The following is a 27,029-nucleotide window of genomic DNA, read 5'->3' as shown; positions in this document are numbered from 1 at the left end:
GTTATTATTGGTAATTTATATTCACTGTTTTACTTATTATTATCTAATAACAGAATCAAAGAGCCTCCAATACAGGGATTTATGGAAATTGTAGAATTTTATAGTTTACACTATAGATCAGCCATAGTTGGACAACTACTGAGAATTAAAAAGTATTGGACAGTGGTTTTGTTCTACAATGAGCAGACATACCATCGGGTATAGTATATTCTAATAAACTCATGCACCAAGTATATGCGTATGAGCAACGCTTCAAGTATGAGGGTTAGTGATACTATTTTATTTATTTATTAATTTACACATATAAACAGTGGTACAAGGAGGCACCAAATAGATATCCGCCACATAAATCATCCGATTTGTGTGAGGGCTAGGATACTGCCCAGGTGCCCAAACCGAAGCAAGTGGTTTTCCTAGAGGGTCACACCTGCAGCTTTTAATCTAAAAGTCGAATCCGCAAGGCCGTGGAGCAACGTCAGGAGACGCAGTCCCTTGGTAGCCGATGGCCAACGATTGGTTCATATGCCATTTATTCCCTCAGGATACTGGAGCTCATGTGCACTATTGGTTTATAATCAGGGTTTTCCAACTCCCTTAGGCGAACTCTCTGTGTCCACCAACCCGGTTAAAGCGCCGGACATTCAGTCTTCGTCCTCTCAATTTCGTAAAAAAACACCCCCGCCGCGAGATGGTAGTGAGTAGGACTTCCCTGGCAGTGGTTGTATGCACGTGGCCATGTGAGAGCATTTCGAGAGGAAGAGCTGACTGTCCTCACTCTCGGCTGTACCAGGACATTGAGGTGGCGAAATAGACGAAGCAGGCCTCGAACTTTGGGGCCTAGTGGGCGAAAGTAAAACACCCTAACCACTAAGCCACCTCTCCACATATCTAACGGGGACCAAACTCAGGACCATTTAAGTCTCGTGACATGGACTTAACCTCTAGACCACCAATGGTTTGCATTTCTAATTTCTGTCGCCTTGCGATATTGCACAATCATCATCGAACGCCACTGTTTGGTAACTGTCTCACTCCTAGCATGATTAAGTTCCAATAGCCGTACGCTCAAATTTTTACCAATTAAATCACTACGTAATATGAATACAGTTCGTTATTTTTTGATCACAGGTTCGTATAAATTAAATAAGTATTCTAAATTTTTCAATTCCAGACAGATGATCTCCAAGTAGGCTGTAAAGACGCTTTCAACACTACAGTAACTGCAATAACATTCAAGAAACAAAATACAATGTATGGATTACAACTTGTAACTAGATATTGTTCGCTACATCAGAATTTTAAACATTAAAAATATAGCATTGAAGAGACATAGTGAACATACATTTTAGAAATTCTGTACCGGAAAGACCATATGTAGGTGGAACTTCGGAAGACCATGAAAGTCTAAAATTATGAACAAAATCCTTAAGTCAATTTTCCTTAGAAAAAATGAATAAAACTTGAACTGAGTAACAATATTCATTAAAACTTCGTTTATTTTAAGGTTATTTTATTCAAAAACTGACATCAACTGGTAATCTAGTTAAGTACCAGTAAGCCCTGGACAGCTATTTCAAAATAGCCTTGAAATTATCTACGGTTATATACCGGAAACCATAATCGGGGTAGGAATCAAGACTTTGGAGTCTTCCGATGAGGAAGAAACTACTGAGTCATCGATGAACTACATAATAGTCCAAGTTTAATCAATTTATGATAACGTGCGTGTCGGTAAGCTTAATATGATCTAGTTGTGAATTCTTAATCCGTTAGATCTACAATATATTTCAGTACTAAGCAAACAGAGAGGATAAATTAGATCGTGTATATTTTTAGCAATATGGGTAACTAGTGAAGTGGAGTGACCTTCAACAAAACATGAGTTAAATCCGTTCATCATCCAACAGATGAAAATGGGTATTACAACACTAGGTGATATGGCTGAAAAACAATCATAGTAAAATAGATCAACTCTCTGTTTCCCCCTATATGTAGAGTTTCAAAACTATTTTGTGTTTTCCATTCCGCTAATTCATTCAGTCGTCTCGAATTACATTCTCAAAGGCTAATCCATTTTAACATCAATGATATTACTGCTTGATAATTTCTTCTTGCTCTTCCAATGCAGTGTAGTTACTTGGGTTGATGCATATTGTATTAGGTTCTACGTTTCTAATGTCCGACTGATGACTGAGATGTCAAACGATTTGCTTGATACTAAATCATTTCAGCCAATATATTAGAAGAATAGATTGTTCATTAATTCAGTAATTTACAAAAATGAATGGTGGTTAGCAGTGGAATCCAGGACGTATATGTAGTCCTATTTGGGACTCGTCAGCTGAATGTACCTGCATCCCACAGTTGTTCACTCCACAACTCAAACCCAGTACGGTTCGCTACAAACGCCATCACGTTACCGACTTAGCTACTCAGTCTGGATAGCCGCTAGCTTGTGCAATGGGGTGATGTTTTAATTCACTTTTGTAAATGGATAACGGGATGGCGTTTGAAGTGAACGGTACTGGGTTAGAGTTGAGGAGTGAACATCAACTCTGGAATGCAGGTACGCCAGGCTGACGAGTCCCGAATAAGACGAAACGTGCACAGGATGCACACATGTCAATAAGGGACTGTTCTATTTTACATAGTTAAAGAAAACTCAAATAATGTAAACATATTAATCAGTTCAACAAGTACAAACCTTGAAATGAACAAACTTAAGTTTTACTTATTCTCCTTACCATAAAAATACCATTTTAAAGAATGTATGAATAAACTTATGATATAGTCAAGTATTGTTGTTTAATTTAATGCTAAATTCACTGAACGTTAAAATGAACCAAAAAATAATAAAAGTAAATTACTGTCTAGAAATTTCCTACCTGCAAGCTGCAAGAGCCGGTAAAAATCCCGAAAATAATGAAATATTTTTTGGTATTATATCAGAATCGTCTTGAGAAGATATTTCATTAGGAAATAATCCATTGCCTAATGTATCGCACCAAACCATAGTCATAGTATTTTTAGCAGTAGTACTTGTTAAATTTATTTGAATATCAGCTTGTTTTAAAGCGAATGCATGAAATGCTTGTAGTCTATGAGCAATTTTTTGTAAAAGCCAACAACAATCTGAATAAGATTTACAATTTTCAGTAGAAAATAAACCATTTCCACATGATGATGACGGTGACAATGATTTATGATTGACATAATTTAAAATTGGTCGAAGTTCGGGATTTAAACAAGCTAAACTCCAAAGTTGAACAATTTCTTCACATAACCAAACAGCAACACATTGAGTTTGTTTTTGACGAACAGATACACTTTCAGGAAAGTGACAAGGATTAGTTTGAACAGTACACCACCAAAACATAACCTATAAGCATGATAAACAATTTTTTTATATTATGAATAGCTGAGTAAAAATCATTAGTTTGAAATCGATAAAAATTTGTCATAGCCTACTTTGACTACAGTATGTTAACCCTAGACACCAAGTACTGGCATTCCTGTAATCAGAGTTTTGAACCATACTGTTTTATATGATGACTGATGGTGTGATACTACTCCGCGCAAAAAAAATGTAAGGTAGATAGACAGAAGTTTGAAACTCGAAAGATTATACACTAAGATCCATAGGATATGAAGCAAATATTTTATTTGTATTGTTTTTTTTTAAAAAGAGATAATTTTATAATTATTTAATGTTTGGCAAATTGGAAAAAAAATAAGAAAAAAAAACAGGATATTACCCAACACTACAAAACATCGATAATGTATTTTGTAATAATAAACTGATAAAGAAATTTATGGGTATTAGATACATGTTCATTTAACAAATAATAATTATTATTCCTGGAAAGTATAAAGAAGCTGAGAAATATTTGAAATACTTCTTTTTTTATTAGTCAGGCCTTTCAATAATCTCCAATAAATTCAATATATTTATGTTCGTACTTTGGTTCGTTAAATTTACTAAGTATAACTATAAAATTGCTTGTATCTATACGAATAAACTCTGATTTCAGTAAATTGAATAAATTGCTCACTCGTTTTATTTATTCAAAGATCAAATTTCATTAGAGCATTACAGTTTAAACATAGGCTAAAACGATTAAAAACGTAAACATTAGAAGGGTGTATGCATAATAAACTAAACGACACTAAAACAATGATCAAATTCCAGATATTATCATGAAATGTCATATACTATCAACAACAAAAAATTGTTAAAACATGAAGGTAAGTAGAAAAAATGAAGAGAATAGTTGTATAGATGAGTGTGTGTGTATATATGTACTCAACATCTATTGCATCAACAGTGGCTAACATTTACTGTCTCAACTAACAAACACATATCTATGCCATTGATACTAATAATAATCAAAAGTATACATGGTGGGGATTAATTCCTCAGTAGATGGTAGTTAGCAAAGTAAATAATTAAACTAATAAAAAATCATTGTGAATATTAACCAAATGATAATTACACAACAAAAATCAAATAAATTTTATCTGGGATTTAGTTTTTACGTAACCTGAACTTTCATTACCAATAGGTTTGTGAGGTGAAGTAACAGGAACACAAAGTTCTAGACATCGAAAGTAGATCATTGTTTGAGTTCCCTGTGATACGATGACAAAACTGAACGTTTTAAATTTCCAGGTACAAATAGTTATTTTACAAGAGGTTTTATGTAGAAGGAAAATCAACGAATCAACATTCACCCACGCAAAAATACATTTCAAAATTGAAATGCATCGTGGTTGTCTAAAATGGTGAATATATGCTTTTTTTCTTTTAACCCTTCCCATCTAAATACTTTGGACATTAAGGAGAATATGCTGCTTGAGTTTAATAGCAACAACTTTAATCTATGAATATTATATTTGTAGTATGTATAAAAAACAGAGTAAACATAAGATTACCTCATTCATATCTAAAATGCATCGTGTAACAATTTCTAAGAGTAAAACACCATTATTATCTTGTCTTCTCATCATATCTCTAATAAATGATAGTAATGCCCAAAGGCCACGTGGTTCGTTGGCACGATAAGAACGAAGTATACAGTGAAAATTCTCTACTTCCGTAGGTGAATTAAAACTTAATGATCCAATATCACTATATAATACAGGTCGTGGAGCCCAAAATCTACGCAGTGTAACTCGTAATTTTTCTTCTAATACACCACCATCAAAACACCACGCTGCTGCATCTCCCAAAGCTCCACCGACGGTTGGGTCTATTTAAAAGGAAATTATTATCGATCAATATACATAAAATAATCTACAAAATGCAATATATTTGATATATACACAAATTTTTCAAATTAACTTTCCAATCAATTAAGATGAAATTCGTGAAAGATTCGTACAACTTAAAAACTGATTCATTTATTAACCATATGTACACTTGAAAAAATTAGGACGATAAGTGGTTTCAAATCACACAACTATACAAATAAGCTACTACTACTGTGGTGTATGCTACTTATGTCAACATAAGTAGTATATAACACCAATCACAAATGGAATGTCTGGCAGCAGAAGGTTGGAAGATCGAATCGACGAGAACGGTAACAGAGAGTAATTGTTATGACAATGAAGAAACGATTAAGTTTGAGGCAATTGATGGAGAATTTTTAAATGAAGCACTGAATGTATGGTTTTCACATTTGATGAAAGAACTCAGTAATTTTGTATTAAAATATATTGGTTGCTCGGCCTGTGTTCCCGTTCATTACACCGCTACTAAGTTATTTTAACAACTAATATTTCGTATTTTTCTTCTTGAAATTTGTAGGTTTTTCAGCGCTTACATAATCTCTTACGAATGAGCCTGATAAATAGACGAAATTACTCAGAAAGCAACAGTGAAAGTCCATAGATGTTACTCATCACCTCCTCTTTACCACTCACTCATCGATCAGCACAAATTTAAAATCAGCAGAATAAAATATAAATGAACCGGATTAAGTATCTGAGTAGACGAGAGAAAAACAAATGCAAGGCAATAAGGTATTTACGATTTAAAAGGTGAAGAATAGGTGTATATGAGTCACTAAATCTAATGTTGACCAACCTTACATGATGTATCAAACTAGTGATTTCTAACATGTCGAGAGCCATAATCAAGAAATATACACATTCCAATGCGTTCCAGACCAACAGCCAATTTATGTATGAATTACTATAATATTCTGATCGGAGAACACTGAAACTATTTTCCACTTATTCTAGTCAGACTCATAATACCTTATACTATATAAACAGTGTTCTGGAACGATGACCCTCGATCCTTCTACATATGTAACTCGTTTATTTTACTACTCATAGATAGCCAGCTCATCCAACCTAATGAACTACTTCTCCCGAAGCTACCATGATATCAGAACGCTTGAAACCAACTTAGACTTCAAATTTTTTCGGCAAACCCAAGCTATTGTATAGGTATCAAACAGCTATTGTAAAAATCGACCAAATATACAGAAGTAATGTATAATGATGTCACTATGAAGTGTTACGGCCTGACTCGTAGTATTTATTGGATTCTATCGATCAATTTATAAGGTGACTATTGTTCTAAGAGACTTCATATCATGATGCGTTATCATTCTTTGTATTATATAGTTAATCTACGGGTATCTGGTTAACATTAAGGACTAAATACCGGTTTTCATTTAGTGATCAATTAATGTAACTGTTATTTTTTATTTATAAATAAATACATTACCATAAAATTCTCAAGTGATACATACCAGGTGCTCCAGCAGAATTTTTAATAGGATTATTTGTAGCAGCCAATAACTGGTCTAGAATAAGCTGTGCAGCTGGTAAAATCTACGAAGGGAAAAAAAGAAGGATAAGATAAAAACAAAACAGAAGATAATCAATCATGCAGTGAACTAGTCGATCTATCTATTATTGCGAAACAAGTAAATAAATATGGCATCTGTAATTTCAAAAAAAAAAACAATGGATTTTAAAGAAAATAAATGGGCTACTAATTAAAAGCAACTCTATCATAACAAGCGATGACTTTTGCAATCGGACTATCATAAAATCAAAGAAATAACGTTCATACACACACCATAAGCAAAGTAAAGTATTGTGGTAATAATGCTATCGTAATTCGAAATACTATCGGCCTTATTTAGTCTATTAAAAAACTGACCGACTGGATGCCTGTGCAACGAACAGAATTGAGACACGATTGTGAATCAACTCAAATACTCAACTTCTAACTATTGAGTATTAGATTGGAACCAAGCTTCGTTTATATCGATTCGGGCAGTGGGGAGGTATTACCAACCCTAAAACAAAAATTGAAATATACTAACTAGACGACTTAGAACGACGAATCAACCAGCTACCAACGGAATACTGCACATGATAAACATAAAAATCACGGGAACTAACGCGAATGTGCATTAATGCAAGCTATCACACTTCATATCAATATAGTAAGTGAATAAACAAGATAAAAAGCAAAAGAATGAAAATAATGATATCAACGGAGAAGCCAATAAAATCGAAGGAAAAGTATGTAATAATACTAAAACTCAAGACTTGAAGAAAGATAAGGCCATATCACCTGATCTCCAACCATAAAATACGGTAACCTTACTGACTTCAAAACATTTAGAAACTTTATGAAATGTCACATCTTGAAACGGATACTATTAACCTTCTAACCCACTTATACATTGGCCATCTTACCCACTGAAATAATGACTGATAACATAGTACCATTACCGGCCACCTCAATTAAGAATTTATGATCTCAGTGACGCATTTATCACTTTTATTCGACACATTTTCTACCTAACATCCGGGTTGTCTAACTCGACATTTTCCTTCATCATACACACCAGTTTTGAAGATACCTATGACAAACGCTAGTAACCTAAAAATGCCACGTCAGTCAGAAAGTAATATGGAGCTGAGTGTTTAACACTGTGCTCAGTCTCTGGATGACAGAGATATATATCACCTGTCCCAAAGGTGTCGTGAACTGGTACAAGCCAAGAAATTGGCACTATGTGTTCCACAATTTCATAGACTGCTAAACCACCACGATTGATGAGATTTCCAAGGCAAGTGATAAACGAGCTCAACTACTATAATCCCTATCATCAAAATAATTCTTAAAAAATAATCCAGTCTTAAAGCAGCACTTGATATTTGGAAGGAGAGGAAAGGTATCTCAAGCGTACTTGAATACCCACTCAGTATCTGGAATATAAACAAACAGAATAAAGCAAAGTAGCCAGTACATTGCGAATAAAAAACTTTTTTTGGAAACCGTCCAATCATTCGATCTAAACAACCTAGTTTATAAAGCAAGGTTACAAACTTACCTTTCTAGGGCCTACGTGACAAATTAAATTTTGAGCAAATTTTTGTAAATCTTCTCTACTTAATTTTGACAGAGACTCTGATATAGGAGCACGTAATAAAACTTTATCAGGTTGTCGAATACGCATTAAACATGTGGCAACAACATGTGAACACCATGTTCCTGTAGGATTTTGCCCATTTGTCGGCATTAAATCATTACGTATGTCATTTTGATTTACAATATGTTGATTAAACAACCAAGAACGACGACTGTTGGGAGATGTTTGATTACATGAATTTTTTGATAAACAATTACTATTTGGAAAATAACTATTAAGTTGACCAGATATTTGGCGTGAGTTAATATGAGAATTTGTAAAAATTGATCTATTTCTAGCACCAAATTGCCACAGAGTTCCAGAATTTGGTTCTGTTCCAGTCATTGGTTGATAGGCAAACGAATTTGATTTGATAGAATTACTAACGTTTTCTGTGGAGTCTAAATTTATCATATTATTATCTCCAAAATTTGAAGGTGATGCAACAGCTGTACATCTTTCCTCTAAACCGAAAGTACACGTGCATGAGCATGAAGTTATTCTCTGTCGATCGAATGTCAATGAAACTCGATGAGCAGGATAATCAGGCTCAATATTAATTCCACGTTTTCGTAATCTGTTATTGTTACTATTATTATTAGTGTTATTGACAGTACTTTCATTTGCAGTCCCAAAATTTTCAAAATTCGACTGTCCACGATGTGCATCATTTGGATTAGGATTGATAACATATGGAATGAAATGACCAATGGAACTAGGATTATTATTATTATTATTATTATTATTATTATTATTATTTGTACCATTCTCCTCATTATTCGCTGGAGGTACAAAAGCAGGTGCAATATGAAGACTTGTCAATACAGTTGCGCTCAGATGAAATCCTGATCAGAACAAACCAAAAAAAGGAATAAAAATATTAAAATTGAACAAACAAAATTTCCCACACATTAAACAACTGGCATGTGTAACTTGGTCAAAATAAAGTCACTCAAACAAAATGAAAAATAACTTAGACAAAAAAGGATAACAATAATTGTAGAATATGAACAATTCATTGTATTTGATTTCTTTTTCTTTAGCTACATACAACTAATATGTTTAACTATTTCCAATAAAGAATATAATGTTAGAAAATGGATTATTAATCCATAACAAATAAGTCGCGTGCAGTGAGAAAATGTTAAAAATTGTTTTAATAGAGGTTTTTTATGGTTTTTTAAGGTTCAAGTATATTAAGATTGCTTTATTGCACAATAATGGAAGTCCATAAAGGAGGAGAGGATGTGTAAGCTTAACTCACAATATTATGACTAAAATTATTTAAAGAAAAGGGTCTTATTTCTATTTATTTATTTATTTAAAAACATAAACTTTGGTATGAAGAGGCAACAAATATGTATACGTCACACTTTGTCATTCGATTTGTGTGAGGGCTGGAATACTGCCCGATCGCCCAAACCGAAAGGAGTCAAAATGTTATCAGGGCAAGTGAAAGTCCACTAATGACTTTTTGAATACAAAAGTTAGATTTAAGCTCTTTAATTGCTGTCTTCTGGAAATTTTAAATAATTGTCTACGACAAAAAAACGATATCTCGAATCAATTATAAACATATGTAGGACCAATAAGAAATATAATATCCAAACCAAGCTAATAATCTTTATCTCCAAAAGCTACCATATTTACGTACCGATTTGAACACACTCTTTAACAGCTTTATCAGCCCACAATGCTTCACCTTGATCAAATTCGTATGAACTCCCACTGCTAAGACAGGAATACAACCATATATCATCTTCATCAGTTGGAAAGCTATGAAAGGCTATAAGTCTTTGCAATTCTTCTGGCACAGTAACTGGACTGGATTCAACAACCTCAAATGGGAAGTGTAGAGCGATTGCTTTGGCTGTTAAAACGAGTAATGATTCCGGTGAGTTGAAATGTTTACCTGGATCAAAAAGAAACAATACATTTGGTAGATGGAAACGAAAAGGTTAACACGATGTGAAAAAAACATCTCAAACAGTTAAATCCAATGCGTAAACTACCTACGTTCCATCACATAAAACTAAATCAAAATAGGGAACGATGGGTAAAAATCGCTTGGTGATGAATATATTTTTACAATTCATCGTTAGACGGAAGGATAATTTAAAAGCGAATTTTCGGATGAAGATTTCATGTATATCAGTGTCAAATTCAAAAAATCTACCGACAACCTAATAATACGAATATTATTCAGTAAAACAGATCTTTGTCGTTTAACCATGTTCATTAATAGAAACCACATTCTATGAGTGATACACGAGTGATGATAATAAAAAAAACTCGTATCTTGAGCTTTACTTAAGAAACTCAAAGAAAAAATCAAGCCTTATTAACTGATGATTCAGATATGCGTCTAAAATCATTTCTAACTTTCATGTGCATTAAATAGAGTAAAAACAAGACGGATAAGGCCTCGAATATCCAGATCAAGACGTCGTATAAACCTGTCGGGTTATTTCCTACTGACACATGTATACATGTTTCTTTAACGGGATCGTAGACGCATCGAAAATTGTTCAGCAAAAATACGTGTTAAGAATGCCATTATGAACAGAGATGGATGGTGGTTAGCAGTGAAACCCAGGACGCGCGTTTCATCCTTTCTGGGATTCATCAGATAGATGTGCCTGCATCCGAGTTGACGTTCGCCCAAGTACTCAAACCCAGTACCATTCACTTCAGACGTTATCACGTTATCCACTCAACTGATCAATCGTAGTCCCAAACGTCAGTGGGGATATTCAAACAGTCAATACTAGATGAGTCAGAAATGTCGGTTTTGATCACTTTCACAGGCATTTTTGAGGCTAAATTGTTCTTTCCCTCCAAGCCTTTGTTTTCCCGTATTTTCTCAATCTCATACACCAGTTGCTGCTTAATATCCTCTGTTGGTCTGTAAAATCTTTCATATTTATCTTTATTGGTTATCAAGGACATTGCTATATGTAAACTACCTTAAACCCAAAACCCGTGATTAAAAAAGTAATATTTTGATGCGCATGTTTCACATAATTAACAAAGAGATATCATTGGGTTTAAGCAGAGAGAAGAGGGATCCCAGTCCATGAATCTATTCATATAAGCAATAACAGTTCCAAGTACTAATTAACATCACTAAGGAATTCTTCACGTATCTCTGCCATCCTTCTGTTTCGGACAGTGGTGTTAGCAAACGCGGAAAGTTAAAACTGACCTAACTAAAGGTATACAGACTCATGAAATCAGCAACAGTTAATATTAACAAAGGAGAAATCTGGATATCGAAAAGTTAGTTACCAATGGCTGATGATTAAGCGTATGATAAATCATAGTGACACAAGAATATTTAAATATTCGCGTCCCTTCAGGTTAATTCCAACTGAAGCAGTTACAAATTTACATTTTGCATGATTTATGTTGTCAAAACGCATCGTAATCCATGGTAGTTCTTCTTAGCATGAACAGCTATTTAACGAAATCCTGTCTTTATTTAAATTGTTATTAAGCAAATATAAGCGAGAGACAATTTTCATAATCTTTGAAACTAAGATATTGTGTAGTAAATTGGAAAAATTTAAATACAGAGAATAGGAAATTGCATCCACACTGGAAGGAAGTGAGGTGGCTGAAGATGACGATTGAAATGACCTGGAGTCAATCTTCCTAAAGCCTTGCTGTTAAGCTTTAACTGCCCTGTAATTGTTCAACGGGAAAGTATTAAGTAGTGCATAAGCCTCCACTGACGGTTAATAAGTGATAAACTTGAATCTTACAAAGTGAACAAAAAGCTATTATTTAAATAAGATATTAACTATACTGTCTGAAATATTTACCAGTGTTAAAAATGCAAGAAACTTCAGCTTCCCAATAAGAAGACCTAGCTATCATTTTGACTTACGATTTAAATCTTCTTCCTTATTATAAGCTCCTTTCTTTAAAGATCTGAACGTGAAATCCAAATCAAACTCGCTACTAGGCGAATAAATGGAAAAGTCCATATCACTGTCTGCATCATTAACGGTTCGCGGAGACGAATACGAGCTCATAATTGACTTGGAGAGTATAAGAAGTTAAAACTGGTTAAAAAAGCGTTAGTATGAGATAGGATTAGATCCGGACAGGCGGATATGTAAAATTCAAACCTAAAAATTAAGAGACTAATTAGAGCACTTCTGCGAACAACTTTACTGGTCTATCTATCAAAGGACAACAGCTCCTTAATCCAAGACTGAAACTGACAAAAGTAAGAAACTTGAATGGCAACACTGATGAAAAAAGTATTTGGTTGAATCAACACAGCGTGGTTTAATAAAACGTATCACTACGGGGAGCAAGTGTTTAATCACTGTGACAATCTCACATAGTTTCACAATCTACGAAATTTTTAATAAAGTGGAAAGGATGTGTAGAGATGTTTATAAACTTTTGTATCTTTTAAACTTAGTCTTCAGAAAGAAGTTTAAAATGAAACGGAAGCAAACAATAGAATGGTTGTGTTCCAAATACTATATCCAACCAGTAAAATAATGGAGTCTAGAGATACTTAACTAACCACTAACTCTCATTACTAACAAAAATAAATCAAACTAATGAAAGCACCCATTATTCCTTAAGTTACTCAAAATGGGAGCTGCCCAAAGACATCTTACCAACCAGAGGTGGTAATCTGGTGGTGAGGATGGCTTTTTCTGCTCTAACTTCGTACCGATTTCCGTTAACCCTCATATGAGAATTTCATATCATGACATTTTGAATTGGCGACAGTTCTATTTGGGTCTTTGGATAAAATGACTTTAGAATCAACTTCACGAATAAGTGGTCCACCATCCGGAATTCCACTCTTTGAGTACTTTGCTAATGACTTCTCGCCTTTTCACGTTTTCCAGTTGTGTTTAGCTCTTCCAGTAGTTGCACTTATGACCAATATACTCTCTATTGTCGGTACCCGAATCTCCAGTACCACTACGGTCGACTTTCTTTTTCACTAACGCAAGAAGCGCAATCACCTCCTGGATCAGTGACGTCCCACCCTAACGGCGAAGCCAATGAGAGTAAGGCTTCTAACATCACTCAAATGTAGTGAGTGTAAAGCGGAAAGACACCTTGCATAACTATTTGTTTACTTTATTTATTTATCTAAACATAGACATTGGTATAAGGAGGCATCAAATATGTATGCGTCACGCTTTGTCATTCGATTTGTGTGAAGGCTGGAATACTACCCGGCGACCTACGCCGAAGCAGGCATAACTATTCACTAAATCCATTATATTGCATTCCTTTCTTAACAGGGAAGAAGGAATCTACACTGGTAAGTACGGCCGACCATTGCAGACAAGACTTACATATAAATTTAATCCTCACATAAAAATTAGAACTAGGCAGTAAAATCATGAAATCTAGTAAGCGCACACGAAGAACGACAAAAACACACAACCTAGCAGGTATAAAGAACAGGCAGATAAGGCAAACCACAGAAACGAGTTTGATTTAAAGAACATGAACTTTAACTGAAACAATTTATGTAAAAGTTGGACAAATATGATTTTGATGCCGCAAACGAGCAAAAGTAAGGCTAGTTAACAACACATATGGAGACCAAGCCCCTTTTGAAATACTTGATTATATTAGTAAATCCTTTCCTTTCATCTAGAGCTGGAAATTGGAAATGGATCTCAAAAACCGATATCAAATTATACGCATATAGAGTTTTGCTTCTTGTGCCGGGTAGTAAATTATTCGAATTCTAAAAAGGAAAACGAAGTATTAGCACCACCTACAGGTATATCCAAAACCAGACTAGACCTTCCTAACATTATGAACCACGAAGATTAACACATCGTTTGAGATCCCATCCTTACTTTTAAATACTGAGGATAAATAGAGCCAGCTGTCGGTGAGTCCACCTGAGCTTCCAATTTTGGGGTTTCTGTGCCATTTCCCCAAAATTTACTATAGCGGCTTCCCCAAAATGTGCCAAATTTTCTCCAAAATTGGGAGCTTGGGCATATATAACTTTCACTCTAATGTCGACCCATAGCCTTGCTACCACCATTGAAGAACAATCAGCCCACCTTACAAAAAATATGTTTAATTAATCCTCACTGATTTAAAATCGACTCCGAATAAGCCAAACACTAGTGAAAACCAAACTAGTTGATTTTAAAGCACAAAACACAATATGTTTGGGAAAGCAAGTCGCCAGAAACTAAATAAGCTTGCGAAACGTCATACCTAAGCTAAATAGAGGTTAAATTACTCCTCCATCACACAAACAAAGAATAGCAACTTCTTGAAGCAGCATACAGAATAAAAATGAAACTGAGCACACAAACTACCCGCTAACAAACCCGTGACCTTGGTTGCTTTAATCCTCATGTATCAGAAGCAAGCTGAATACACAGAAGCAAACAAGTAGAGGAACATCAGAACCGACAAACTTAAATACGTAGAAGATCTAGCGATGACGGTGGAAAAAGCTGCAAGAGAAGGAAACATGAGAGAATCGTATGATGCAACAAAGAAGCTCACTGGAAATTATCGTAAACCGAAACGACCAGTGAAAAGCAAAGGAATCAATGTAATCAACAGAATTGAAGAACAATAAAACAGGTGGGTAGAGCACTTCAAGGAACTCATGAATCGACCAGCCCCGTTGAACACACCCAACATCGAAGTAGCACCCACGGACCCACCAACAATTGAAGAGATCAGCATGGCCATCGGACAAATCAAGAGCGGCAAAGCAGCAAGACCAGTCAACATTCCAGCATATGCATTGAAAGCAGACGTGGCAGTAACGGCAAAGACACTCAACATTATTTTCAGCAAGAATTGGGATGAAGAACAAGTATCAACAGACTAGAAAGAAGGAGACCTGATCAAGATACAAAGGAAAGGCGATCTCAGCAAATGTGAGAACTACAGAGGCGTCGCTCTTCCCTCAATGTCGGGTAAAGTCTCCAACAGTGTGTTGCTAAATAGAATGAAGGATTCCGTAGAAGTCCAACTTCGAAACTAACAGGCTGGATTCCGTACGGATCGGTCGTGTGCAGACCAAGTCGCAACTCTACGGATCATTGTGGGAAAATCAATTGAATGGAATTCATCACTCTTCATTGACTATGAAAAAGAATTTGAGAGCGTAGACGGGACAACACTATGGAGGCTTCTTTGACACTACTGAGCGCCTGAGAAGATAGTCAACATCATACGGAATTCCTATGATGGAATAAACGGGTGACAAACTCGTTCGAGGTAAAGGCCGGTGTCAGGCAAGGTTGCTTACTCTCACTCTTCCTCTTTCTCCTGATGATCAACTGGATCATGAAGGTGTCAGCATCTGGGGGAAAAGCAAGATTCTCCGATAGGACAAAACGTGCACCAATCAAATCACACTTGACGGAGAAAGTTTAGAGGATGTAAAGACCTTTACATATCTGAGCAGCACCACTGATACGCACGGTGGGTCTAATGCAGATGTGAAGGCGCGGATCGGCAAGTCAAGAGCAGCATATCTACAACTGAAGAACATCTGGAACTCAAAACAACTGTCAACCAACATCAATCTCAGAATTTTCAAGGCAGTTCTACTATATGGGGTGGAAACCTAGAGAACTACAAAAGCCACCAACCAGAAGATACAGGTGTTTATTAACAGCTGTCTAGGTAAAATACTTCGGATCCGTTGACCAGACACTATTAGCGACAACCTACCGTGGGAGAGAACAAGCCAGACCCAGTGGAGGAAGAAATCAGGAAGAAGCGCTGGAAGTGGATGGGACACACATTGAGGAAAACACCCAACTGCATCAGAAGGCAAGCCCTCATTTGGAATCCTCAAGGCCAAAGGAAAAGAGGAAGACGAAAGAACACATTACGCCGGGAAATGGAGACAGACATGAGAAGAATCAACAAAAATTGGATAGAACTAGAAAGGAATGCCCAGGACAGTGTGTGTTAGAGAATGCTGGTCGGTAGCCTACACTCCATAGGGAGCAACAGGCTAAAGTAAGTAAGTAATAATAAGCAAGCGACTAAAAATTTCTTTAGAGCCATGTGCTTCAACATATAGCAGAATACCAGCAAATATGATCCTCAGTTATTTCATAAACACAAATATTCTTAACAAGGTTCAAGTTCGAATGGTGTGAGAGAAATGTGAAATTTTCTTTCACGAAATCTGTCTTTATAGATATTAGGACAGCCTGTTCTCCAAGCTTAAGATTCTGAACATGCACTCGAACAATTCATGATTGTTATTTATTATTTTGGAATTCTCTGGTCTGTAATTTCATCTACTTCCTACAACCTGGTTTTTCCCATAGATATGTTCGAAAGACCCTGTTTATTCTTTCTCCTTTAGTGTTAAGGATTCGTTCATCAAGTATTTTTCGATAGGATATCCAAACTTATACACCATTGTAAAGTTGCTTTATGTTCCAGGTTGTACAGTTCCAATAACGTTGTACTGACCAGTAGGAAGTCTGAAACCAGCAAAGGGGGTAAGTTAATTAGTTTGACTATGTTTTATATGCAATCCACTATTCATCTATGTCGAAACAGTCGCGTTAATCCGGCAATAGTATTTTTTATATGTTCATCTTTATGCCGTAATCAGTACTAGGCTATTTTCTACATAGTGTTCGTATGGTCGGTAGATGTGTTATGGAAGTAGTGAATAATTTAAAACAGAGATGCTTAGCTCCTGACATGAGTATTGGTCTTCTTCTTTCAGGAGTTTACAAAAGGCCGTCAGACTCAATATAAAATTCCCGAGTGATGGTGAGCAGGAAAATCACCGAATGCCCCGAAAACGTAGACATATGACATATGTCAGTGTCCCTAAGAGAATACTCATTATTTACAGAAAACATATACCTCTCATTACATATGATAGATTAGGATTATTTAGAGGGCCGTAGCACCCACAATGGGATTGCTAGATTACCATCAATCGCTTTTGAAGTCAAATATTCTTAACTGAGTTCATTCATTCAGCCTTCTCAGCCTATTTCATAAGTAATTTAGCCCCCCCTCCCAGAAGAAATAAAGAAATCCTGAGGTCTCTGAACCCATATTAAACTACTAACTTAGATAGAATCCAACGCAGTCCCAAATAAATACTCAGATCTACTTCCTTCCTCTTGCTGCTTTATACAAGTGTTGCATTATAGTTATGCTGTCTTCTGACTGCGAATTTCTAGATGTGCCGATTCAGATCTGCCAGTTACCTTCCTATCTACAATTTCAAATGGGGACGAGGAAGTTACTTCAGAATTCATCTAATCAAAAACTCTATTTGTCATGCCCAAACCTGTGACGCTCACTGGGTGAGCGTGCAGTTCAATCACGTAAACACCTTGGACTGCTGTATACATTTAAAGAAGTATAACCATTCTGTCCACTTGGGTTTCCTAGAGTTTTCCTAATCAGTTAGTAAATCCGCTGCTGAAACTAGTGAATATTAATGTGCACTTCGTCAACTGGCTGTATGACTATCCAGTAGTGAGATCACGAAATGTCAGGGTTTGTTCCACGTTGTTTGACTGGTCTATAATTTTAAGGAGGGCGCTAGAACGTTTTACCCCCAGGTCACTTCCTTTATAACTCTTTATTACTGATCTATGAAACAGCTTTAATTCTCATACACCTCTGTGTATAAATGGCCTTGCACTGTTGAGCGGAAAAGTTTATCAAATACTTTTACCCCTTTAAGGAGTTCAAGTGTTGAAAATGTGTAGGCCACTAAAAACATTACTAATGAACTTTAATAAGCGTAGTATGGTAGTAATGAACAGCAGTAGTACATATGCCTTGTGGCTTCTGGATGATTCCACTATTACATGTTTCCTTAGAGAGACCTATTGTCTACATGCGACATTTTAGATAATTATTCCTCTGAATACTCTGTAAATAATAAACCATACCGTGTCGTGGTACTGCCATTTAAAACTTTGAGAATACCAACCACCCTAATGTAAAAAACTGTTTTCAGTGCTTAGCTAAAAACTAATCCAGAAAAACCCCCTTCAATCACATTTCCTTATTTCAATAATTATTTCGGTATTTTGCGACAACTTGAAAGAAGAGAACTCGAGTGCATTGTTATTAGGAAATAAACTTCAACATTGTGAACTAGAAGTGGAACCTGTGCAGCACAGAAGACTAAGGAAGAACATGACTGAGATTAAAAATGTGCCGGTTAATAATACGTTTCAATACCATACTACTCACAAACGATACCATTGTTTAGTTCTTATACCTGAATTTTCTTGAGAAAACTGATGTAAACTACTATTAACTACACTCAGAACAACTTCAAAAATACACTGCAACAATGACCATTAAAATCGACCCCAACAAAAAAACTAAATGATACAAAGTTCATCGTGTCTCATCTCTCATCTTTGAACAAACTGTCGTAACATAACATCCGTAATACATATCCAGAACGCATGGCTCCAACGTACGCCCCAATTCATACTGATAGAAATTCTTTCTTAAAGAAGTTCATTACAGTAGCTATCTAGAGACCAGCTAAAAGAAACGTCAATAAGTATTGTTGCGCCCAGATATTGCTCTCGTCAGTTAATGAAACACAGCACGACCCTAAATAGCAATACAACCAAATTACAATTCAGGCACCAAAGTTTATTAATAAATTACAAGTAATTAACCCGAACATATTTATTGTTCTAATAGTAATCGTAACAACTACACAACAAACCTTCCATATTTAGGTTTCCAGAGCAAAACTTCCCAAATGCCAAACCGAAAACAGAGTGAAACCAAAGTAAAACAAATGCACCCAAAACACGGTGGAATTATTAATATTCAATACAACAATTCTTAGTCGATCAAATATTTTTAGCTGTTCTGTAACACTCTCGACCGAAAGAACAGTGTTTCTTTTTACAGGCGGATAAATTAGCAGTATTATTCTGGAGAATATGCATCGCATGCAATTAGCAACAATCAAAAACAACCATTCAGAATACTATCAATTACGTGTTCATTAAGACGTACACCAGTACATCTAGGGATTCGAGTAATCATCTACCATCTACAGTCTCAAGAAAACTGTTTTCGAATGTCTCTTACTAAGATTTTTTTTCTCAACTTCGCTTGTCTTACTAGTCTATGCTTAGCAGATGCCACTTTCTGTCCTATACCTAAAGGCCAGAACATATCATTACCAAGTCACCCTCTCTCATACTCCTCTCTAATCGAGTCTATTAGTAGTTAAGTTGCAACAAAGAAACATATTCCCTGGACCACCTCCTCCAGGATACTTGTGCCGAATAATTCGCTTGCTTCCACCTTTTAAAATACTCGTCATTAGATAGGGTATTACTAAATCATGTTATATTCTCTCGTAACAGTGACAGCTTGACTGATGTCATCGCCTCAAGATCATTACGGTCGTCCGTGGTAGGAACCAGAGGTCCATTGTTAATAATACACTCAGCTTCTGTCTTAAAAGTCAGGAGACGTTTATCTCTTAAAGGTTGTTCCTTTACGAGAGCATTCAGTACCTGACGAACAGAGCAAACTGTGCGCTCCCATACTCCTCCCCATTGACTAGCAGTCAAGGGATTGAAATGTCAGTCTATCCTCTTTTCTAGCGGTTCAGAATGTATATGCTCCTGTGCCCAACCTTGAAGGTATTTTCTTAGTTCGTGTTCAGCCCCCGCTGAATGTGATCCATTATCATTGTATACCTCTCTTAGATGGCCTCTTCTACTGATAAATCTCATTAGTGCCATGACAAATGAATCGGTAGCAAAACTATATGCCACCTCCAGATTCACATATCTCAATCTTAGACAGGTAAATACACAACCACAGCGTTTTTCAATACTTTTAACACATTTTGCCACGTTGGGTTCAAGGTGAGCTACCCCAACTAGAACGGATAGTCATCAACCTCTATTCTTATGTCTGGTAACGGTGTCGTTAGTTGTCAGACAGAACGGGTATTCCTCCTTTTGCAATAAACGGTCTTTCGTCACTCTTCAAGGGTGCTACCCTCGCATTAACTGCAGCAAGACGATAACAGGTTTCGGTGCCAGGTGTGTAACAGAGTACGTTTGTTACGGTACTATAACCGATTTCCAAAGCATCACTAAATAGATGAAGTTCCAGGAGCGAACGGTGTGTGTGCAGAATCAATATGCAATGTGGAAAACTAATGCTCGCAACCTTCTGGGTGCCGGCTTCTGGTGGAATTGATTCAATGACATATAAGATCTTTTGTCTTCGGCATAATATACATCGCGAAATATTTCTGTATCCTCGAACTCATGATTATATAGTCTTTCTAGATACCGTAAAATATAGTGAGTAGGAGGACAATGGCAACAGTGAACTTGATGTTCTGACCGACATGATACCCTACAACCTATAACCATTTAATTGAGATGTGTACGCACACCATATGAATGTTTTCCATATTTCAGGAGTTGTTCCAAAGCCCTGTTTGCGTCTGGAGCAGTGCACCTGATCAGGACTCCTACTGCATTACTTCGCAACTTCGGACAGGTTACGTCTTCCAACTGTTTCCACCATCCCAGCTGTTGTTTGGTTAGGGGTTCTACATAGTCATCTCGTAACCTCTTAGTCGTACAAGCTGTGCTGATTTATGCAGATCCTTTTTAGTTCAAAGAGAACATCTCTAATTTTACTTCCAGACGTTTACAGTCATAATGTTTATTGAAGCTTCTTTACCTTCGATACCCAACTGATTAATTACTTTTTCGCATATGAGAGAAGTATCGGAACCACAATCTGGAAGGATGTAAGTTTCCGAACTTACCTTAAGATTGTAGATCACCAACGTAGATGATCTATGTCGAAAATGATTGTAGGCCTACTCGAGTTAGACGTGAATGGTGTGACAAACTGGCTAACATCGAAGTCACACCTCGTGGTCAGCTCCTTACGTGAACTACGTATCAAGGTATCATAGATGCTCTGAAGACTGTACAACACAGAGGACGTTATTACAGAAATATATTAGTTAAAGTAGATACGAGCGAAATTAAGACCACTGCCGCATGGGCCAGTCCATGGCATACGAATAACTGATGCGCGTTGGTTGTCTCTGACCTTGACGAGGATCGATGATTTGCTCGATATTCAATGACCCAACTGCCGGGTGATTTGGCTAGGGCTTAGTACATTTCGCTGGCCCTACAGGACTATACAGCTGGATATGAATAATGCTCAAATAAACCTTCGGTGAGATCCAATCCTAAACTAAACACACTACATGGTTATTATTGCCGTCAATACACAGCACTAAATCATGTTGAATCTTGCAGTTCTCAACGTCACAATATAAACCCGAGTTACATGATCTAGCTATGTAACCCTTTATGAAACACAGAAAACATAGACTACAGCTACTTACTTCTTATCACCTTTCTCTAACACTCATTTTCGATAACTCTGTACAGTATGTCACAATACGTGATCACTCAGGCAAAACTCGTAACTTGCAAACTTAGCTGAGTTGCTTATATCATGCCTAACTGCATCAGAGCGGGCTCTCCTGTTAACTTGGTTTTCATAACTCCTCTTACCAAATTTCGAACTACGTTGTGCCAGTCTACCATAACGTATTTGAGCAACCCTGGTCTTTTCTTCTACGAAGGCCACCAATTCTTCAAAGTTCGGTTGTAAATATTGCAGATATTATGCAGTCTTCGTATAGTTAAAAAGGACACCTTTCGCATACATCTTAATATCTCTTGTTACTGAAGACACAAGTATAATTGTTAGTTGTGAACTTACTTATAGAATTTAACAAGATAGTAATCTATTTTTGACTGTCCTTAGATTCGTTTTATTGAAGAGATAAAGTATACCCACTGAACTCAATGTTTTGAACTGTTTATGTAAATAATAATAATAATAATGATTTACATTTGCTTACTTATTGTTTATTTAGCACAATTCAACAGGATAGACTACTAACTCTTAAAAAAGAATAATCCTTTGATTGACATTATTAAATTAATTTTTTCACTGTTCCAACAACAAATATACTTAGTTAGGTTTTATAACTTTTAAATCTTCAATAGAGTAAGTCATCGAACCGTCAGTATGATTCAGATGAGTAAATGATATCGGTCATAAATACAGATATATATGTTATAATTATTTTAGCATTCATTGAACGGTCTTTTGAAAAAATTATACTGGTAATCGTTTAAACCACCCATTTCTTATAAGTAATTTCTTTAAAGAACTAATTTTCCAACAAATGATTCATGATGGATAGTGGCTAAAAGTTGAATCCATAAAGCGCGCTTCGTCTTATTTGGGACTTGTCATCTGGGTGTGCCCGCATTCCAGAGTTGAGGCTCACTCCGGGACTCGAACCCAGTACCATCCGCTTCCAACACCATCGCGTTATCCACGCAGCTACTGAGTCCTGATAGCCACCTGCTTGTGCAATGCGGTGAAGTTTAAATTCACTTGCTGTTGTTTGACTTGTGTCTTCCGATTCGAGTCCTGGAGTGAACACAAACTCTGGGATGCAAGCACATCCAGCTGGCAAGCCACAAATAGGACGAAACGCGCTTTCTGAATTCCCCTGCTAGCCACTATCCATCTTTGCTTAAAAAGCTTGCGACTTAAGGCTATATCGAAGCAATCCGCATAGGATGCACACATGCTAACAAGAGACTGACCAATTGCAATCTTAAATAACAATGAGAAGATACAAGTTAAACAACACCAAGTGAATTTAGATGATTAATGGATTGAGTTCCAAGGTTATGTTGGCTTGAAAGAATATAATTTCAGTAAACTTTCATATTACTAATGAGTAGATTGACTCATTCTACTAAATATGTACAAGATTTTTTGCACATAGGCTAACATTTGACAATTTGATTAATGCTAACTCGAAAAAAGAATAGTATTATTACTACATCTAATTCAGACTGAAGAGGTATTAATAGAAAATTCAAAAAGAAACATAAGTTAAAGTGATTCAGTTTTATGATTCTTACACATAACTTTTTATTATTAACACATTCATAATAAAAATCAAATAGGCTGTCTGCAAATATAAAACCATAATCAATTATATTTAAGTTTAACATACATTTTAAACCAGACCAAGTAAAAATTTCTAACAAACTAAATCAAAAAACATCTTTTTTGTTTTGTTTTTTTAATGTATGTAACACTATTCTCTGTAGATAGTAACAACAATTTCCATGGAATTTATTGTTTACTGGGTTAATATTGAATATAATAAGGAAACTTAATCATTTTTTGATATCTTTGACGTGAAATAATTATTTTAAATATTTAGAAATAAATTTATTACAGCATTATTTAAACTAAAATTACTATTAGATGGTATCCTTGCTCTGTTGGCAATTGAGTATTACTCCTTGCAGTCTTTCGCTTATATGAATTTCACAAGGAAAATGAATCCTGTGATTCATTTTGAGATTCTTGTTGTAAATGAATGAGAAGAATTAAAGGGAAAAATAGAGGATTCGATGTACTATTTCAGTGATGTTTCCTTACAATAGACATCATGTGCAGGAACAGAGATGACAAGTAGTTTTATATTCCGTGCTAGTCGACCGAGATAACCTATCAAACACAATAAATGTGGAAGATATTGAGTAATTTTAAGCACTAAACGTCAGGAATATAAAATAACATACAATGTATGTAATTACTTTACATAACAGTATATTCTGGTAATCCTCGTTAAGATCTAGATTTGGGATCTATATCAACTTCTTTCTAAGAAATTCATGCACACTGAGATCCCATAAATTACATCACTCCTACATGTTAATAAACTTTCAACCAATATCTAATGCCATTACCTTGTGTACAAATGATGGAAACCTTTGTCAGAGAGACATCTCTAGTCCAGTTATAAAAAGCTCTTGGTTTATATTGAATCACAGCATAAACTCAAAAGTACATAGTGTTATTTAGCTGCATCTATAATTCCCAGAACAATTTGAACAATATACAGGACCTTCACCAAGTCATTATCAGTCAGTACGCTATCCTAATTAGTACGACCCAAACCAAATAATTATATGTGCGCAAATTAATCTGGCTAGAATATGAAGATCTCTTAAAAACAATTCAATGGATCTCTGCATGAATGATATGAGCGGATTCGTAGCTTGTTAGCTTAAACACCATCATCCCACCTTAGCACAATCAAAGAGGAAACCGAGATTAACTAATCACGTGATAAAGGACGATTTCATGTTTATCAACAAATTATCTTTGGTCAAATTCTATCTACCCATTTGTAGTGTGACCAGTAGTTTGAGTTAATCAACATGACGCACACTGTATTTTGATGACGGGCGACGAAAGGCGTTTAGCAGGAGGCTGTATACCTAAGCTTTATGTTCGTCGACAGTCCTCAACAAGCCCTTCCTGTCGGCTACCTTCATGCAACTAACATCGAGACATAATGCACACGACAATGAATCACTCAGACTAGTGACCACAATGCATCTTAGTCTTCAGAACTTAATCAGTACCAAGGACTAAACAAGTATGATACAATACACTACTCAGTGACCTTTTAATATGTAAATAATTAGGATCTTTTTGAAACGAATTGTTAGTTCTAGATTCATAATCAGTTTTTCCGAGGCGGAAAATAAGACACTAACAGTTGATGAGTCGAATAGAAGGTTAGAGTTAAGAAACAATCAAAATAACAAAAATCAGTTGTTTATTAAATCTACATTAAAAACCTATTTTCTGATTCACATGAAAATAGCTTCCAAACTTCCCTATTTCTATTTCTTCACTCATTCATAATGATGATATTATTAAATTGCTGATACTAATAACTTAGTACTACTTAATCGAGATGAAACAGCTATTCTATGATCTCAAGTTGTTGTTTTTATTGGTTCTCCAACTGATATCCGTTCATGATAAAAATTTGATGAATTTAGTTTAATTAATTAAATCATCAGACTGGTCAGGTTATTATGTCACCATTCGAAATCATCTTAAGAACTGTTTCATGTATGACTTTATGATTTTTCATTTAAGAATGTGCACAATTCTTTTTTTGGTTTTAGCTTGGTTTCTAGTCATTAAATAAACTCTATTAATAACAGTTAGTAAAGTAATAAATTTTAGAAAATTCTCCACCACCTCCTCCTCCTCCTCCTATCACAGTTCATATTATCATGTTTTATAAATTCCCCCTTATACACTACAGAAATTCTATGAATACAGCTTACCAATCATCATTTCTATGCTTACTTACACTAATACTAATTTTAATTAAATTTCAGAGTTGTCTAGATAATCGTTTCTAGTTCAATTACTATTTTATGTTCAGTTTCTTAATAAAAATGGTACTTTTTCTTAGTCTTCATCGTTTTGATGGATTTTTTTATGAATTGTATATCGTTTGTAATAGCATGGTTTCTAGAATAAAGTCATTAAAAAGACTTTTTTTCTTCATTAAAACAATATCACTTTTATTTAATGCCTTAATTAAGTATTAGATTATATCAAATCAACTGGTGAATAGGAGGTCTGTATAAGTCAAAACGTATTTTGAAACAGGAGTAATCAAATCTGTTAGAGTATAATGAATTTGGGAAGTTTATTGGTCTTTCGAAATTTTTTATCAGTTGTTTGATCTTATTGTCTTATCTGAATAGGAATGTATCCACGCTAAAGAGTCCTATTCCGAATACTTCTTATCTCCCACAAACTTTTTTTTAGTAAATACGCTCAAGTTATGGGGATGGAATTATAAAATAACAATCAGGGAGGTCATGTGTGGAAATCATTATTTGTATTGTCATTTCTACTTAACCAGCTAGCTTGTTACTTGATAAATGACTGATAAGGCAATTTCTTCGAGGGTTTACTACGAGCATAGCAAATTGTCATAAAGTTTGACTGATTTACGTATTTTGTGCAATTTACATAAGAAAAAAAGGCAAATACGTACTTAATCTTTCATCATCGGTTTTGCTTATATTATATTCAAAAAGGATTTTTCTGAGTAGTTTTATAAAAGGTTCTGAAGAGCGTACAATAATATCTCTACTGTGTTTTACATATGATATATGAAATAACACTTATTTTTCAAATTTGATACGAGAAAAAACGAAAAAAGTTTTCTCGAATTCAGATGAGATTGTAGTGATAAATAAATCCCTAAAATCAATAACTCTGTAAATCTTCGACAATTGATGCTGACCGTATTTGTTTTGATCAACTCACCTAGCTGAAGGCGCTCGATCACGCATCCACACTAGATCACCAGTGAGAACGCCGTGCTTAACTTCTCCTGCAACCGCTAGCCAGTTTAGATCAGTCACTTCTTGATATATTGATAACCTATCAAATATAACTTCGAACCTCCTCGTTTCTGACTTTTGATTTCACTGGGTAGGCAAGTAGAAGGTGTTATTGGTTAAATTGTCAAACTAAAAATACCTGTAGCATTTTCAAGTTCATCCTGATATTTTATTGGCTTTTAAATTTCTGTAATTGAAAGCTTATTTATATTATGTAGTAAAACAATTAAGATATTTGAGAATTTTAAAGGTT

At 35.4% G+C, this 27,029-nt stretch overlaps 1 protein-coding gene across 1 annotated transcript in view; it reads right to left on the bottom strand.

Annotated features, from left to right (window-relative positions):
- Positions 1 to 14,788, bottom strand: part of ZSWIM8 (Zinc finger SWIM domain-containing protein 8) — a 47,996-nt gene extending 33,208 nt beyond the window's left edge. Inside the window, exons 1-7 of the mRNA XM_051211541.1 lie at positions 12,334 to 14,788; positions 10,099 to 10,356; positions 8,367 to 9,289; positions 6,765 to 6,846; positions 4,933 to 5,249; positions 2,886 to 3,379; positions 1,343 to 1,404 (exon numbers count right to left, since the gene is read on the bottom strand). Coding sequence (XP_051071608.1) covers positions 1,343 to 1,404; positions 2,886 to 3,379; positions 4,933 to 5,249; positions 6,765 to 6,846; positions 8,367 to 9,289; positions 10,099 to 10,356; positions 12,334 to 12,481 — 2,284 coding nt within the window. The 5' untranslated portion in view covers positions 12,482 to 14,788. The remainder of the gene's footprint in view (positions 1 to 1,342; positions 1,405 to 2,885; positions 3,380 to 4,932; positions 5,250 to 6,764; positions 6,847 to 8,366; positions 9,290 to 10,098; positions 10,357 to 12,333) is intronic.
- Between the last annotated feature and the right edge of the window lie 12,241 nt (positions 14,789 to 27,029).

This window comes from Schistosoma haematobium, chromosome ZW (genome assembly GCF_000699445.3).
Source record: "Schistosoma haematobium chromosome ZW, whole genome shotgun sequence".
Lineage (NCBI taxonomy): Eukaryota > Metazoa > Platyhelminthes > Trematoda > Strigeidida > Schistosomatidae > Schistosoma > Schistosoma haematobium.
This window is presented reverse-complemented; position numbering and strand designations above follow the sequence as displayed.